Below are 13,502 nucleotides of genomic sequence, written 5' to 3' on the forward strand. Positions count from 1 at the left end.
TTTCTATGCCAGTCAGCGTCTCCAGGCCTATCTCTGGGCCTGATCAGAGAGGCGGGGCTGATCAGTAGCTGCCCCAGGCTGCTGGCAAGCAGGCTGAACTGCTGACCTCTCGAGGAGAAAGAGAAGCTCGGCTGCTAATCAGCCCCGCCTCTCTTTTTCTCTGAGAGGTCAGCAATTCATCCTGCTCGCCAGTCCATGCCCACCAGAGCCTGCAGCATGCGCAGCCTGGCATTCGGTCGAGCCTTCGGTCGTTTTGAACGTTACAGACCCTGGTTCTTTATATCCTATCTAATAAAAGAGAAAGATGGTAATTAGCGTACGTCCGCTACACTTCCCATTGGCTAATCAGCGAGATATGCAAATTAACTGCCAGCCAAGATGGCGGCCGGCAGCCAGGCAGCCTGAAACTAACATGAGACTTGCTTGCTTCAGTAACAGAGGAATCCAACGTTCCCTGCCTGCCTTACCGGCCTCTGAGCTTGCAGTTTGAAACATTGTAACAAATATAGAAGCAAAACAAAACCCCAGAAACCTGCTTTCAGCCCGCCGGGATCTCAAAGCTGGAGTTGATACAGTGTTTCGATTATGGAACCCAAACAAACCAGATACCTGCTTTCAGCAGCAGAGGCCTCAGAGCTGGAGCCAGAGCTAAAGCTGGCCCAGAATAAAAAGAAAAAAAGGAGCAGTTGGGAGCTTCAGTCACCCGCCAGCCTGAAAACAGCCCTCAGCCCCTCACCCAGGCTGGCCAGGCACCCCAGTGGGGACCCCCACCCTGAAGGGTGTGTGACCAGCTGCAAACAGCCATCATCCCCTCACCCAGGCTGGCCAGGCACCCCAGTGGGGACCCCCACCCTGATCCAGGATACCCTTCAGGGAAAACCAGCCGGCCCCCACCTGTGCACCAGGTCTCTATCCTATATAGTAAAAGGGTAATATGCCTCCCAGCACCGGGATCAGTGGAGCCGAGAGGCCTCCCGGCACCGGGATCAGCATGACAGGGGGCAGCGCCCAACCCCCCTGATCGCCCTGCGGCTCTGTGTGTGACAGGGGGCGGGGCCACAACCTCCCTATCCGCCCCGCTCTGTTTGTGACAGGGGAAGGCGCCCCAACCCCCTGATCAGCCCTGCTCTGTGCCTGATCGGGGGAGCTCCCCAACCCCCTGATCGCCCTGCGGCTCTGTGTGTGACAGGGTGCGGCGCCCCAACCCCCTGATTGGCCCTGCTCTGTGTGTGACATGGTGCAGCACCCCAACCACCCCCCCAACCCCCCCACGGGCCCTGCTCTGTGTGTGACGGGGTAGAGCCATAACCTCCCCATCGGCCCTGCTCTGAGTGTGACAGTGGCGGCACCCCAACCCCCTGATCGGCCCTGCTCTGTGGGTGATAGAGGGTGGTGCCCCAACCCCCTGATCGGCCCTGCTCTGTGGGTGATAGAGGGCGGCACCCCAACCCCCTGATCGGCCCTGCTCTGTGTGTGACAGGGGGCGGTCCCCCAACTCCCCTATCGGCCCTACTCTGTGAGTGACAGGGGGGAGCTCCTCAACCTCCTGATGGGCCCTGCTCTGTGCGTGACAGAGGGTGGCCCTGCAACCTCCCCATCGACCTTGCCTTGAGTGTGACAGGGGGCGGTGCCCAACCCCCCAATCGGCCCTACCCTGAGCGTGAATGAGGGTGGCATCGCAATCTCCCAATCCGCCCTGCTCTGTGCATGACAGGGGGTGGCGCCCCAACTCCCCAATCGGCCCTGCTCTGAGCCCGACCAGGGGCTGCACCTAGGGATTGGGCCTGCCCTCTGCCACCCAGGAGCAGGCCTAAGCCAGCAGGTCGTTATCTCCCGAGCGGTCCCAGACTACGAGAGGGCACAGGCCGGGCTGAGGGACTCCCCCCCTCCTCCCTGAGTGCACAAATTTTTGTGCACGAGGCCTCTAGTCAACATTAATAAAAGAGAAAAATGGTAATTGGCGTACGAGCTACCCTTTTCATTGGCTAATCAGGGCTATATGCAAATTAACTGCCAACTAAGATTGGCAGTTAACTGCCAACTAAGATTGGCAGTTAACTGCCAACAAGATGGCGGTTAATTTGCATATGTAGGCACAATGCAGGGAGGCGAAAGGGAAAGCAGGAAGAAGCCCCCTGCCACTGACAGTGATCGGAAACCCAGGGGGGAGCTAAGAGCTGGGGAGCAGGGCAAAGGCGGCCCTGGGGCCGCCTTTGCCCTGCCCCCCAGCCATGATCGGAGAATCAGGTGCCTTTTCCGCCCTGGCCAGTGATAGCAGGAATTAGGGGTGGAGCCAGCAATGGGAGCTGGGCACGGTCGAAGCTGGCAGTCCCAGGAGCTAGGGGTCCCTTGCCTGGGCCTAAAGCGGAGCCCACGATCGCGGGGCTGCTGCAACTGCGGGTCCCCGCTGCCCGGGCCAGATGCCTCAGCCAGAGGCGTCCTGCAGGGGCAGGGGCGGAGCCCGTGCGATCGCAGCACCCCCCGCTGCCACTGCAGGTCCCCGCTGCCCGGGCCAGACGCCTAGGCCAGAGGCATCAGGCCTGGGCAAGGGGCCGATCCTGCGATTGGAGGGTGATGGGGGTCAATGCCTGAGGGCTCCCAGTATGTGAGAGGGGGCAGGCTGGGCTGAGGGACACTCCCCCCCCCCCCCCACACCCAGTGCACGAATTTCGTGCACCGGGCCCCTAGTATATAGATAATTGACAAAGCTGTAAGATATTTAAAATGTACATGATAATGAGTTTATATGTGTATAGATTGTGAAAGTAATCCTGCCATCTAGTAAATTTATACATCCATCACCCCACATACGTATCTTTTTTATTTTTTGGTGAGAATATTTAAATTCTACTCTCTTAGTGAATTTCAATTATATGCTACAGTATTATCAACTATAGATGGTTTTGCAAACATGTGTTGAGAAGGCTCTTGTAAAAATATGTTCTTGTCTAGCCCCTTTGTCTTCTATTTTATTTTTTCTACCAGAGGCCCAGTGTACGAAATTTGTGCACTCAGGGGTGGGGGTCCCTCAGCCCGGCCTGTGGTCTATCATAGTATGGGAATCCTTGGGGGATGTTCGATTGATGGCAGGAAGCAGGCCTACGCCATCAGTCGGACATCCTTAGTGATGCCGGGAGGCAGAAGAGGCTCCTGCCACAGCTGCTGCACTTGCCAGCCATGAGCCCGGCTTCTGGCTGAGCAGCACTCCCCCTGTGGGAGCACACTGACCACTAGGGGGCAGCTCCTGCGTTAAGCGTCTTCTCCCTGGTGGTCAGTGCACGTCATAGTGACCGGTCGTTCCACCATTCAGCCGATTTGCACGTTAGCCTTTTATTACATAGGATTACATAGCAGAGGGCCTGCCACACAGTAGGAAGGTGGGCTGAAAGAATGGATTCCACAGACATGGTGACCAAATGCCAACAGCCCCACTTTAAGACCAACTCTGGTACTGCTCTTTAACATGTATCCTAATCAGCTCAATGTCCAAGGGTAGAGTGATTTATTCCTGGAGAAAGTTGTGGGTTATTTCTAGGACCTAGGTTTTGTGCAGAAAAAGCAAGTTTAGTTTTTTCAGGTACCACTGGTAAATTGTGAAACTGTGTGAACTGTGTATGATTTTTAGCAATAGGGTCACATTTTTTTAGCCATCTGCCATGCTCACAGGTCCAGAATCCTGTCCTCTTGCTGGCTGAACCAGCCTTGTCTATTGTACCTGGGGAGAAATCCACCCCTGACCCCCCACACTAGAAGTGGGGCCACTTGGATGCTACCACACTCCTCACTGTAGGAGTGGGAGGTGGAAACTGTGGTTTATACAACTGCTGCCAGCATCAGTTATTAAAACTATACAATCTAGATATCAACATTTACAGGTGAGCAGACTACAAGGAGCCACAGGACCTATAAAGAGAATCAGCAGCCAAAATGAGCAAACTGATTCTCAGATCACACTTAAAAAAGGGTAATACAGAAACACATAAAACATCTAAAAATTGCTTCTCTTTTTTTTAAATCCTCCCCTGAGGATATTTTTCCTTGATTTTTAGAGAGAGTGAAAGGTAGGGAAGGAGGGAGAAAGAGAGAGAAACATTAATGTGAGAGAAACACATCAGTTGGTTGCCTCTCACCCACGCCCAACGGGGACAGGGATCAAACCTGCACCCAGGTACGAATGAGCCCTTGACCAGGAATCAAACCTGAGTTTGGTCTGTAGGCCGACAGTCTAACCCAGCCGTGGGCAAACTACGGACCACAGGCCAGATCCGGCCCGTTTGAAATGAGTAAAACTAAAAAAAAAAAGACCGTATCCTTTTATGTAATGATGTTTACTTTGAATTTATATTAGTTCACACAAACACTCCATCCATGCTTTTGTTCCGGCCCTCCGGTCCAGTTTAAGAACCCATTGTGGCCCTCGAGTCAAAAAGTTTGCCCACCCCTGGCCCAACCACTGACCCACACTGGCCAGGGCCTAGGTTTACTTTTTAGGGAGATTAAAGAATATACTGCATAGAACAGGCTGATAAGAAAAGCATACTGAGAACATGAACCATTTTTAGCAATTAAAAAACCTACATGATTGCTAAGAAAAACAAAACTTATCATAGGTAGTAAATAGTAGAAAGGGGTCTCCTAAAAAAATAGTTGGTAAATTATAAAATTGATTCAAGGAACTCTGCGAATCTGGAAGAAAAAAAGCGAAGTAAAAGAACTAATGAAACAAGGATAAAAGATGTAAGAAATGGATTTGGAGTTCCAATATCCATATAGCAATAGTTGAAAAAGAAAAAAATAAGCAAATGAAGGGAAATCAATATATAAAAAAGCAGAAGACAACATCTTTGAAATGAAGACTTGACTTTTCAGATAACACTATCATAGAGGAGCATTGGGGGGGGGAAAGACCTATATCTAATACAGCCTGATCAGTCATTGCAAGAAAAAAGAAAATAATTATATGAAATCCTTAGGAAACTAAAACTGATTAACCACAAAGAAAAAATATCAGACAATAACTGAATTTCTCATCTGCAACATTGGAAGCCAGAAATTTATAAAGCAATGTTTATATATTCCAAGATGAAGGAACTGTGATGGTGACCCCAGACTTTTATACCTAACAAAACTTTCCTTTATGTGACAGCAAAAGAACATTCAAGTTAAGACACTTAAGGCCTCAGAAAGTAAATTTTTTGAAAAACAAACAAAAAATTACTCAAAATAGTTCAGGCAAATGGGAAATTAAGCACATTAAATAATTCAAGAAAGGGGAAGATATGCTGTAGAAAAAATTGTGAGCAATGAGAGAAATTAAAATCTAAAATATAGATAACAAGTAAGTTATAATGTGACTAAGACACTTAATAACTGTTAAGAAAAGATGATTAGACAAGAAGAGGCATAAAAATTTGGCAATAATCTAGATAGAACTAAAATTTCATGTTATTTTAACTAAATCTGGGTGTAGGAAAACAAAATGGAGAAAAAGACTCAGAAAAATATGCTAAAGCTTTTATCTTTTTTTTAAAAAATATATTTTATTGATTTTTTACAGAGAGGAAGGGAGAGAGATAGAGAGTTAGAAACATCGATGAGAGAGAAACATCGATCAGCTGCCTCCCGCACATCTCCCACTGGGGATGTGCCCACAACCCAGGTACATGCCCTTGACCAGAATCGAACCCGGGACCCCTCAGTCCGCAGGCCGACACTCTATCCACTGAGCCAAACCGGTTTCGGCTAAAGCTTTTATCTTATCTGGAAGAATAGTGGCACTCTACTCTTGATAAATGTATATACATACACACAAATATGTTGTAATATGCTTGCTAAAAATTTAAACAAGAGTAACAAGAATATATATAACATAAATATATGCATATTTTATATAGAGAGATAGATAGATATGTGTGTACTCTAAAGAATACACATTTTTAAAAAAATCCTAGGAATATACTAGTTCAAAAAATATGCTAGGCCCCAAAGAAAACCTCAATATAGTCTAAGATATAGAACTCTCACATATTAAGTGATCAGACTATAGAAATTAACATCAAATATAGAAAGCAAACATTACAAGCTACTTGAAAAGAAAACATTAATAAGGAATATATGACCAAAAGCTAGTACTTTGAAAAGATCACTGAAATAACCACAAATATATATTAAAAATAAGAAAGAAGATATAGTTACAGGTATAAAGGAGATTTTTAAATTATGAAAGCTAAAAGCTAATTCAGGATGAACTGGAAAATGTTCCAGAAAATCTGTCAAGATCCAAAGTAGATCAATACCATGGAAAAATAATCTACTCTTCAAAAAAGGCACCAGTCTCAGATAGTTTTTCAAGAAACTTCTATAAGCCTCAATTGCTTAAATCCTTTAAACTGTAGAGCAGAGAAAGGATATAAATAGTAAGATTTTAACATTTATTGCAAATATGTGCAAGGCACTATGCTAAGTAATTTATATATATTATTAGAGACCCGATGCACGAAATTCATGCAAGGAGCTTGGCCCTCACAACTTGGCTGCCTCAGCTGGCCCTTGCAGCCCCGACATCATCCGGTCCGGACAGTCATTCTGCTGTTCAGTCTAATTAGCATATTAGCTCTTTATTATATAGGATTATGTTCATAAGAGGAAAGCTTACAAATTCATTGAAAGAGATTAGTATTCATTGAAAGAAAACTTAAAAAAGAAATCATACATATTCATAAAAATTGATCACATCTATAAATATAGATAATAGCCTAAATAAAATATTATAAATGGAAACTAGTTATGAATTAAAATAATAACAGTATATTATGACCAAATAGAGATTTCCTCCTGGGAATTAAAAAATGGCTCAACATAAAGAAACCTATTAATATAATTCATAATACTAAAAGGTGAAGGGCAACCTTAATAGAGTCCAAAAGAACACTCATTCCTGAGTGTTTAACAAATATTTTTATTTGTTAAAAATAAAACAAAATTCTTAGTAAACAAGAAATGGAAAAGCAACTTTCTCAATGTGATTTTTATTTTTTATTTTTTTAATGTACTTTTATTGATTTCAGAGAGGAAGGGAGAGAGACATAGAAACATCAATGATGAGAGATTATCATTGATCGGTTGCCTCCTGCTCACCCCCCACTGGGGATTAAGCCCAAAACCTGAGCATGTGCCCTTGACCTTCCAGTCCACAGTCCAATGCTCTATCCACTGCGCCAAACCAGCTAGGGCTCTCAATGTGATTTTTAAAAGCTACCTAAGAAAGTCAATAATAAGCACAATACTAAACAAGAAAACATAAGAAAACTTTTCATGAAGATAGGAACAAGATAAAGTTGCTTTTTCTAAATACTATTATTATTCAATACTGTTCTGGCCAATGAAACAAAGCCACAAAGTAATGTGTGTAAATACTGAAAGAAAAATTTTTTATTATTTTCAGATGATATGATTGTTACCTAGAAAAATTAAAAGAAACTGAAAAACTTCCAGAATAAGAGTTCGATATAATTGGCTAGATATAAGTAATATACATAAGTTGAGAGGATTAGTGAATGCTAATGATAACCAATTAGAAATAATTAACATTCTATTCTTGCCGAAGCCGGTTTGGCTCAGTGGATAGAGCATCGGCTTGCGGACTGAAGGGTCCCAGGTTCGATTCCGGTCGAGGGCATGTACCTGGGTTGCGGGCATATCCCCTGTGGGAGATGTGCAGGAGGCAGCTGATCGATGTTTCTCTCTCATCAATGTTTCTAACTCTCTATCTCTCTCCCTTCCTCTCTGTAAAAAATCAATAAAATATATTTAAAAAAAAAGAAGTAATTAACATTCTATTCTCAATATTATTAAATATTCAAAATTTAACTATAATTTTAAAAAGTTCAAGACATATATGAATAAACTATAAAACCCAAAAGATATAACTAGAGATGAGGGCAATTCACCCCATTTTTACTGCAATTTCAATCAAAATCCCAATGACTATGTAAGTTGTAAAACTGCATAAGAAAGAGCAAAAGAAAAGCAAGTTATTTTTGAAGAATGGGAACTTGCCCTATCAAACACAAAGCCACAGAGTTCCATATAGCATATGGATTAGCATAGAAATAGTGAGATCACTGGCACAGAACAGAGATTTACAAACATACTCATGACTAAATGGGCATTTAGTACATGATTATTTAGGGCATTTCAAATCGGGGCAAGAGTGGATTATTAAAATCTTTCAATGAAAATTGAGAAAAACTGGCTTTTCATTTGGAGAGAAAAAAAGTGAAGGTTTCTACCTTATAGATACCACACACAAAAATAAATACCATTTGAATTAAAATTTTAATTATAAAAATAAAGTCATACAAATATTAAAATAGAATATAAGAAAATATTTTTAACATTGATATGGGAAAAAAATCCTTCCTAGGATGGCCAAAGCTAGAAAATATACAGCAGGGCTGGGGAATGTCCAGCCGGTGGGCTGTATGAGGCCCGTGAAACCATTTGGTCTGGCCCTGCCAAGGCATTAGGGGTGAGTTCATTAAATGTTTGACCAACTATAGCAGGCTAATGTTTAAGTTGATAATTTTGTATGGCCCTCGAATGATGTTATAAATATCCAAATGGCCCTTGGCAGAAAAATGTTCCCCATCCTTGCTATAAAGGGAGATTGATGGATTGGACTACATAAAACTAAAAACTTAAACACCAATACCTTATGCTGTGTGAAGTATTGTGTTTGCACTACAACAGCCTCCTACAATTAAAGAGATTAATTCCTCCAAGGGGAAAAAAAGGCAAAGGACCCAAATAGGCAACTCACAAATGAAGAAAAAAATGGTAAATAAACATATGAAAAGCCGCTGAACCTCAACCTTAAAACTAAGCAAAGAAATCCAAATTCAAATGATAATATCACTGTTGAGGAACTGGGAGCGGGAGGTGGGGGGGCAGGGGTTGGGAAGAGAGGCAGTGGGAAGTGCAGGTGGTAAGCCTCCTAGTGAGCCACAGCCAGCTCAGCAGGAATGCAGTTCTCAGAGGGTCCCCTATTCTTCACTTTAAAATTACATCCCCAAGAACAAGCACACAATACACAAGAAATTTATTGGGGGAGGGTGTCCCAAAGTTCACATAGGTATGCTACTCTTTTGGCCAAAAGGGGTATAAATAAGATCTCAAAAGACTATATAACTTCTGTGTATATATTCACAAAGAAACTCTGGAAACATTCAAACTAGTGACCATGATTACCTGGATGGGAGGAGGATGAAGTGGTGGGAATTAGGCAGATTATAAAGAGAAACAGAGACTTAGCACTCTCTACATCAGTTTTGTTTGTAATTTTTGAACCATATAAATAGTATTATTTATTTTTAAAAATAATTGAAATCTTATGCTGTTTAATGAAAATAATGATAACTGGAATTGATTTTTTCCATACATACATTCCCAGATAGTGCGGTGGTTAGGTTTTGACTTTTCAGACAGAAACTGCCTGCATCTCTCTCATCTTAGAATCCAGCTATACAGAGACCCCATGGCAGCGCTTCTGGAAAATTTCACTTTCTAAAAGGCAGTTTGGTAGCATGTATCAAAATGTAAAATTTTCATGCCCCTTAACCCAGCAATGGCATCTCTAAAAATTTATTCTAGAGGAATTACGGAATAGGGTGCGAAGATGATTCTGCAGTATTATTTACTACAGGAGGAAACTATTACGATCCACTAGCGTAGCATAGCATATTGGTAAATTATGATCATCGCTACTGATGCTACTTGCTTGTGGACCACACCTGGAGTTACAAGAAGCTCCTTGTCCCACATTCTCAGCTTTGTGACTCCAGATCCCTGCTCCCCATTCATCAGCTACCTGGCTCTTGGATGTGCCACCCACCCACCGGCTCACCTAGTCAGTGTAGGGTTGCGGTGGTTGGAGTTGGCGCAGAAGATGTTGTTGGACTTGCGCGTGGCGTCCAGAAACTGGCACACCGCCTGGCCGCGGAGCTCCGCCAAGGGCCGGGCCTCGTGCTTGAGGAACCACTGATGCGCCTCGAAGCAGCTGGCGCAGAGGAGTTGCTCGCACTCGAAACACCAGAAGTCTGCCGGCTCTTTGCAGCGGGTGCAAACGGCCTGCGCATCCACAATCTGCTGGTACACTGACAGGCGCCGCTGCAGACTCTCAAAGAAGATGTTATCGAGGACGGGTCCATCAGCGCCAGGAGGAAGGGACGCCTGGCAGATAGGGCACTGCATGTCCGGGGCCTGCAGGCATCCTGAACACAGTGTGTGCAGGCAAAGCAGCAGCTTAGGGCACTTGGCTTCTGCCTGACAGCCCTGGCAGCGCAGGAACTGGAACTCCTCCTCCGTAGTTTGCTGGGGGACCAGAGGAGAGGGATGAGACCTTAAGTCCCAGAAGTCACCACCCACCACCATCATAGGTCACCTGCCCCCATGGCTGGAGGCTGGAATGGGACTTCATATTTCATTCCAGGCAGTCACTGGATGATGAAAACCCAGGCTTACCAGTATTTCAATTTCCCATCTACTCAGGCCTTCCCACTCTAATTCCACAATATATTGAGCATCTACTTCCCATCAGACACAGTACCAGGTCCTGAGATACAAGGATAAATAGGATACCTCTATCCCTACTATCACTGAACTCAGTTTAGAAGAGATACATTAAGTATCAACCTTCTATAAAGTTTGATGGTTCCTCATAAAGGTAAACTACCTTTTTGAGGAACTACCACATGATTTGGCAATTCCACTCCTAGATTTATATCCAAAAGAACTGAAACCACTGACCCCCACAGATACATATTTACCCACATTCTCAGGAGCACACTATTCCCAACAGCCAAAGGTGGAAACAACCCAAGTGTCCATTAAAGGATAAACAAAATGGAGTACATACAACGAAATATTATTCAGCCTTCCCATTTAAGGAAGGACATTATGCTAAGTGAACTAAGCCAGACATAGGACAAATGTATGATTCCACTTATATGAAATATCTAGAGCAGGCAAATTCTCGGAGACAAAGTAGATTAGAGATTACCAGGGGCTGGAGGAAGGGGAGAATAAAGAGCTATTGGTTAAAGGGTACAGAGTTTGTTTGGGTGATGAAAAAGTTCTGGAAATAGGTCTTGAGGGTTACACAACATTGTGAATGTACTTAATGCTACTAAATAGTATACTTAGAAAAGGCTAAAATGGCAAATCTTGTGTATATTTTACCACGATTTTTAAAAATGCAAAAAAAGTACTTAATACAGTGCATAGCACATGATAAATGCTCAAAGAGTTAACTAGTAATATTAAGCAATATTATTCCTAGTTGTACTTATGCAAATAATACAAATTACTACAACTGGTGTTATTTGTGCTTTTAAAAGGGCCTGGAAGAACATAGAGCAAGTGATCTAAGAAGCTCCTTTTGGGGGTGGGAGGCTGGGGGTTTGTTCAGGAGAAGACTAAGGGAAAATTTCCAGGTAGAAAACCTGCCTTGGGAAAGGGGGTTGGGCGGGCAAGGTGTTCCAGGAGAAGTATCTAGAAAACTTCCTGGAGAAGAAACCACAAGAGCTGCGAGGCCTTAACTGATTCACCTCTCCCATTGGGAACTGGTACTTAGGTTTTGTTTTCCCCAATGTGAGCGCTTTCCGCCATACCCCCCCGCCCCCCCCCCCCGCCGCCACACACACACACACACACACACACACACACACACACACTCCACCACCCGCAAGAGGCATGCTCCAGGCGCGGGCAATTGGGCTATTACTCTGGGGCCTCCTCAGAGCGGGGGCAAAGAGGCATATCGCCAGCGCGGGTAGGAGAGTCCGGTCCGAGGTGCCGCTGTTCATTCAGTAGAGAACAGCAGCCCAGAGAGGCTCCCTTAACTCCTCCTGGTGATCTTTTTTCATCTCTCCTCTCCTCTACTCCTACTCGAGCCAAGAGGGTCTGGTCTTTTCCTTCTGTGTACTTGACCAAGTTCCCTCTCCCTTCTCACCTCTCCTCCCATCACAGCAAATTCACGAAGCCTAAACCCCATCTCCCCGAACCCAGTAGTACCTCTGCGGGGCTGTGGTCCGGGCTGGGCTGCTGGCTTTCGGAGGGAGACTCCGGGGGAGGCATGGTGGACACGTCGGGCAGTGCGGAGTCCTGTTGGGTCCCCGAAGATCTGGCGGGCGCAGGCTCCGGCTGCATGGAACCCAGTGCAGTTTCGATTCTCAGTTTTGATCTTGGGGGCGGGAGAAGCTTGATGAGACTCACGCGCGAGAGCACTGAATTTCCGGAGCTATCCGAAAGGGGAGGAGCCGGTTCTGGGCGAGTCACTGGAAAGGAAGTGAAACAGTAACTGGGGGCGGTTCTAGGAGCGGAGAGGCCAAACTGTGGGTTTGGAAGACACGCCCATGGCGGGTTGGAGGGAGAGGGAGGACAGTAGAGCACAGCTGGCCTGGGGTAACAGCCAAGTGTCTGAGCTGACACGAGGGGGGCAGCCCCGCCCTGGGCTTTGGGCCATTCATCAGCTCACATGGCACAGCTTTGTGCCAGCCCCCAGCTGGGAGCCTGGGGCATAGAGATGAGTGACGTGGCCCTTGCTTTGGAAGAATCCCAGATCTAGTGGAAGGACAGGCTCCAAAAAGATTTTCACACAGCACTGAGACTGGCTGGAAAGGAGGTTCCTCAGCTGGGACTTGGAACAGTGGGAATTTACCAGGGACTCAAATATTGGGAAGACACTTTAAACAGAGAGAATAGTGCCTGCAAAGGCATGAAGGTTTGAAACAGGATTTAAGAGGGGACCCATGAGCAGTGTCAGCCCAGGAAGGACTGGGGCAAGATCATAGATAAGGAGATGGGTCAGTTTTGTGAACTGTAGAGTCAGTTTGGGACCTAGAAACAATGTGATTCACTGTGCATGGTAGGAAAGTCACTCTGACAACCTAGGGGCAGGTGGCCTGATCTAGGATAGTGGCTGTGGGATGCAGGGGGGACTTGAGTCAGAGACACTGGGAGGGCACTGAGTGCAGATGAGGAGAACAGGATGATGCCTTGGCTCACAGTTGGAAAGGCTGGTAAATTTTAGGCAGTGGGGGATGGGGGAAGCTGGTGACAGGGTATGAAGAGTGAGGAGACAGAGCAAGCTAGCTTTTGGCCAGCAGAGAAGTGTGCCAGACCCCCAGTTGGTGAGGGGAGAAAGTACAGCTCCAGGTAGCCTCCCTGAGCCAGTACCCTTGGCTCTAAACGTCAAACCATCCCAACCACTGTGTACCCATTCTATGCGGTTCCATCTTGGAACAGGCTAGGAGGGGTGGTGACAGGGCTTTGCTCTTGTAAAGGCTTATAGTCTGAAGGCATGTATGGAAGGGAAGTGGGAGAGGCTTCAGGAGCCTGCCCTACCTTCCAACCCCATCAGTGCCCCTAGGGTTTTAGAATCAGGCCATCAAACTAGGAAAAACCGAAGATGGTGAGCAGCTATCCGCAGAAGGGACCTGGAA

General features: G+C 45.5%; 1 protein-coding gene across 14 annotated transcripts in view; it reads right to left on the minus strand.

Annotated features, from left to right (window-relative positions):
* Positions 1–12,334, minus strand: part of PML (PML nuclear body scaffold) — a 66,744-nt gene extending 54,410 nt beyond the window's left edge. For all 14 annotated transcript variants that reach the window (XR_009447666.1, XM_059657372.1, XM_059657442.1 and 11 more), the window contains exons 1-2: positions 12,073–12,334; positions 9,905–10,371 (exon numbers count right to left, since the gene is read on the minus strand). Coding sequence is in view for 13 of the 14 variants with exons in the window: in XM_059657372.1 (XP_059513355.1) it covers positions 9,905–10,371; positions 12,073–12,207 (602 nt within the window). In the remaining variant the exon portion in view is untranslated. The remainder of the gene's footprint in view (positions 1–9,904; positions 10,372–12,072) is intronic.
* Between the last annotated feature and the right edge of the window lie 1,168 nt (positions 12,335–13,502).

Source organism: Myotis daubentonii, chromosome 1 (genome assembly GCF_963259705.1).
Source record: "Myotis daubentonii chromosome 1, mMyoDau2.1, whole genome shotgun sequence".
NCBI lineage: Eukaryota > Metazoa > Chordata > Mammalia > Chiroptera > Vespertilionidae > Myotis > Myotis daubentonii.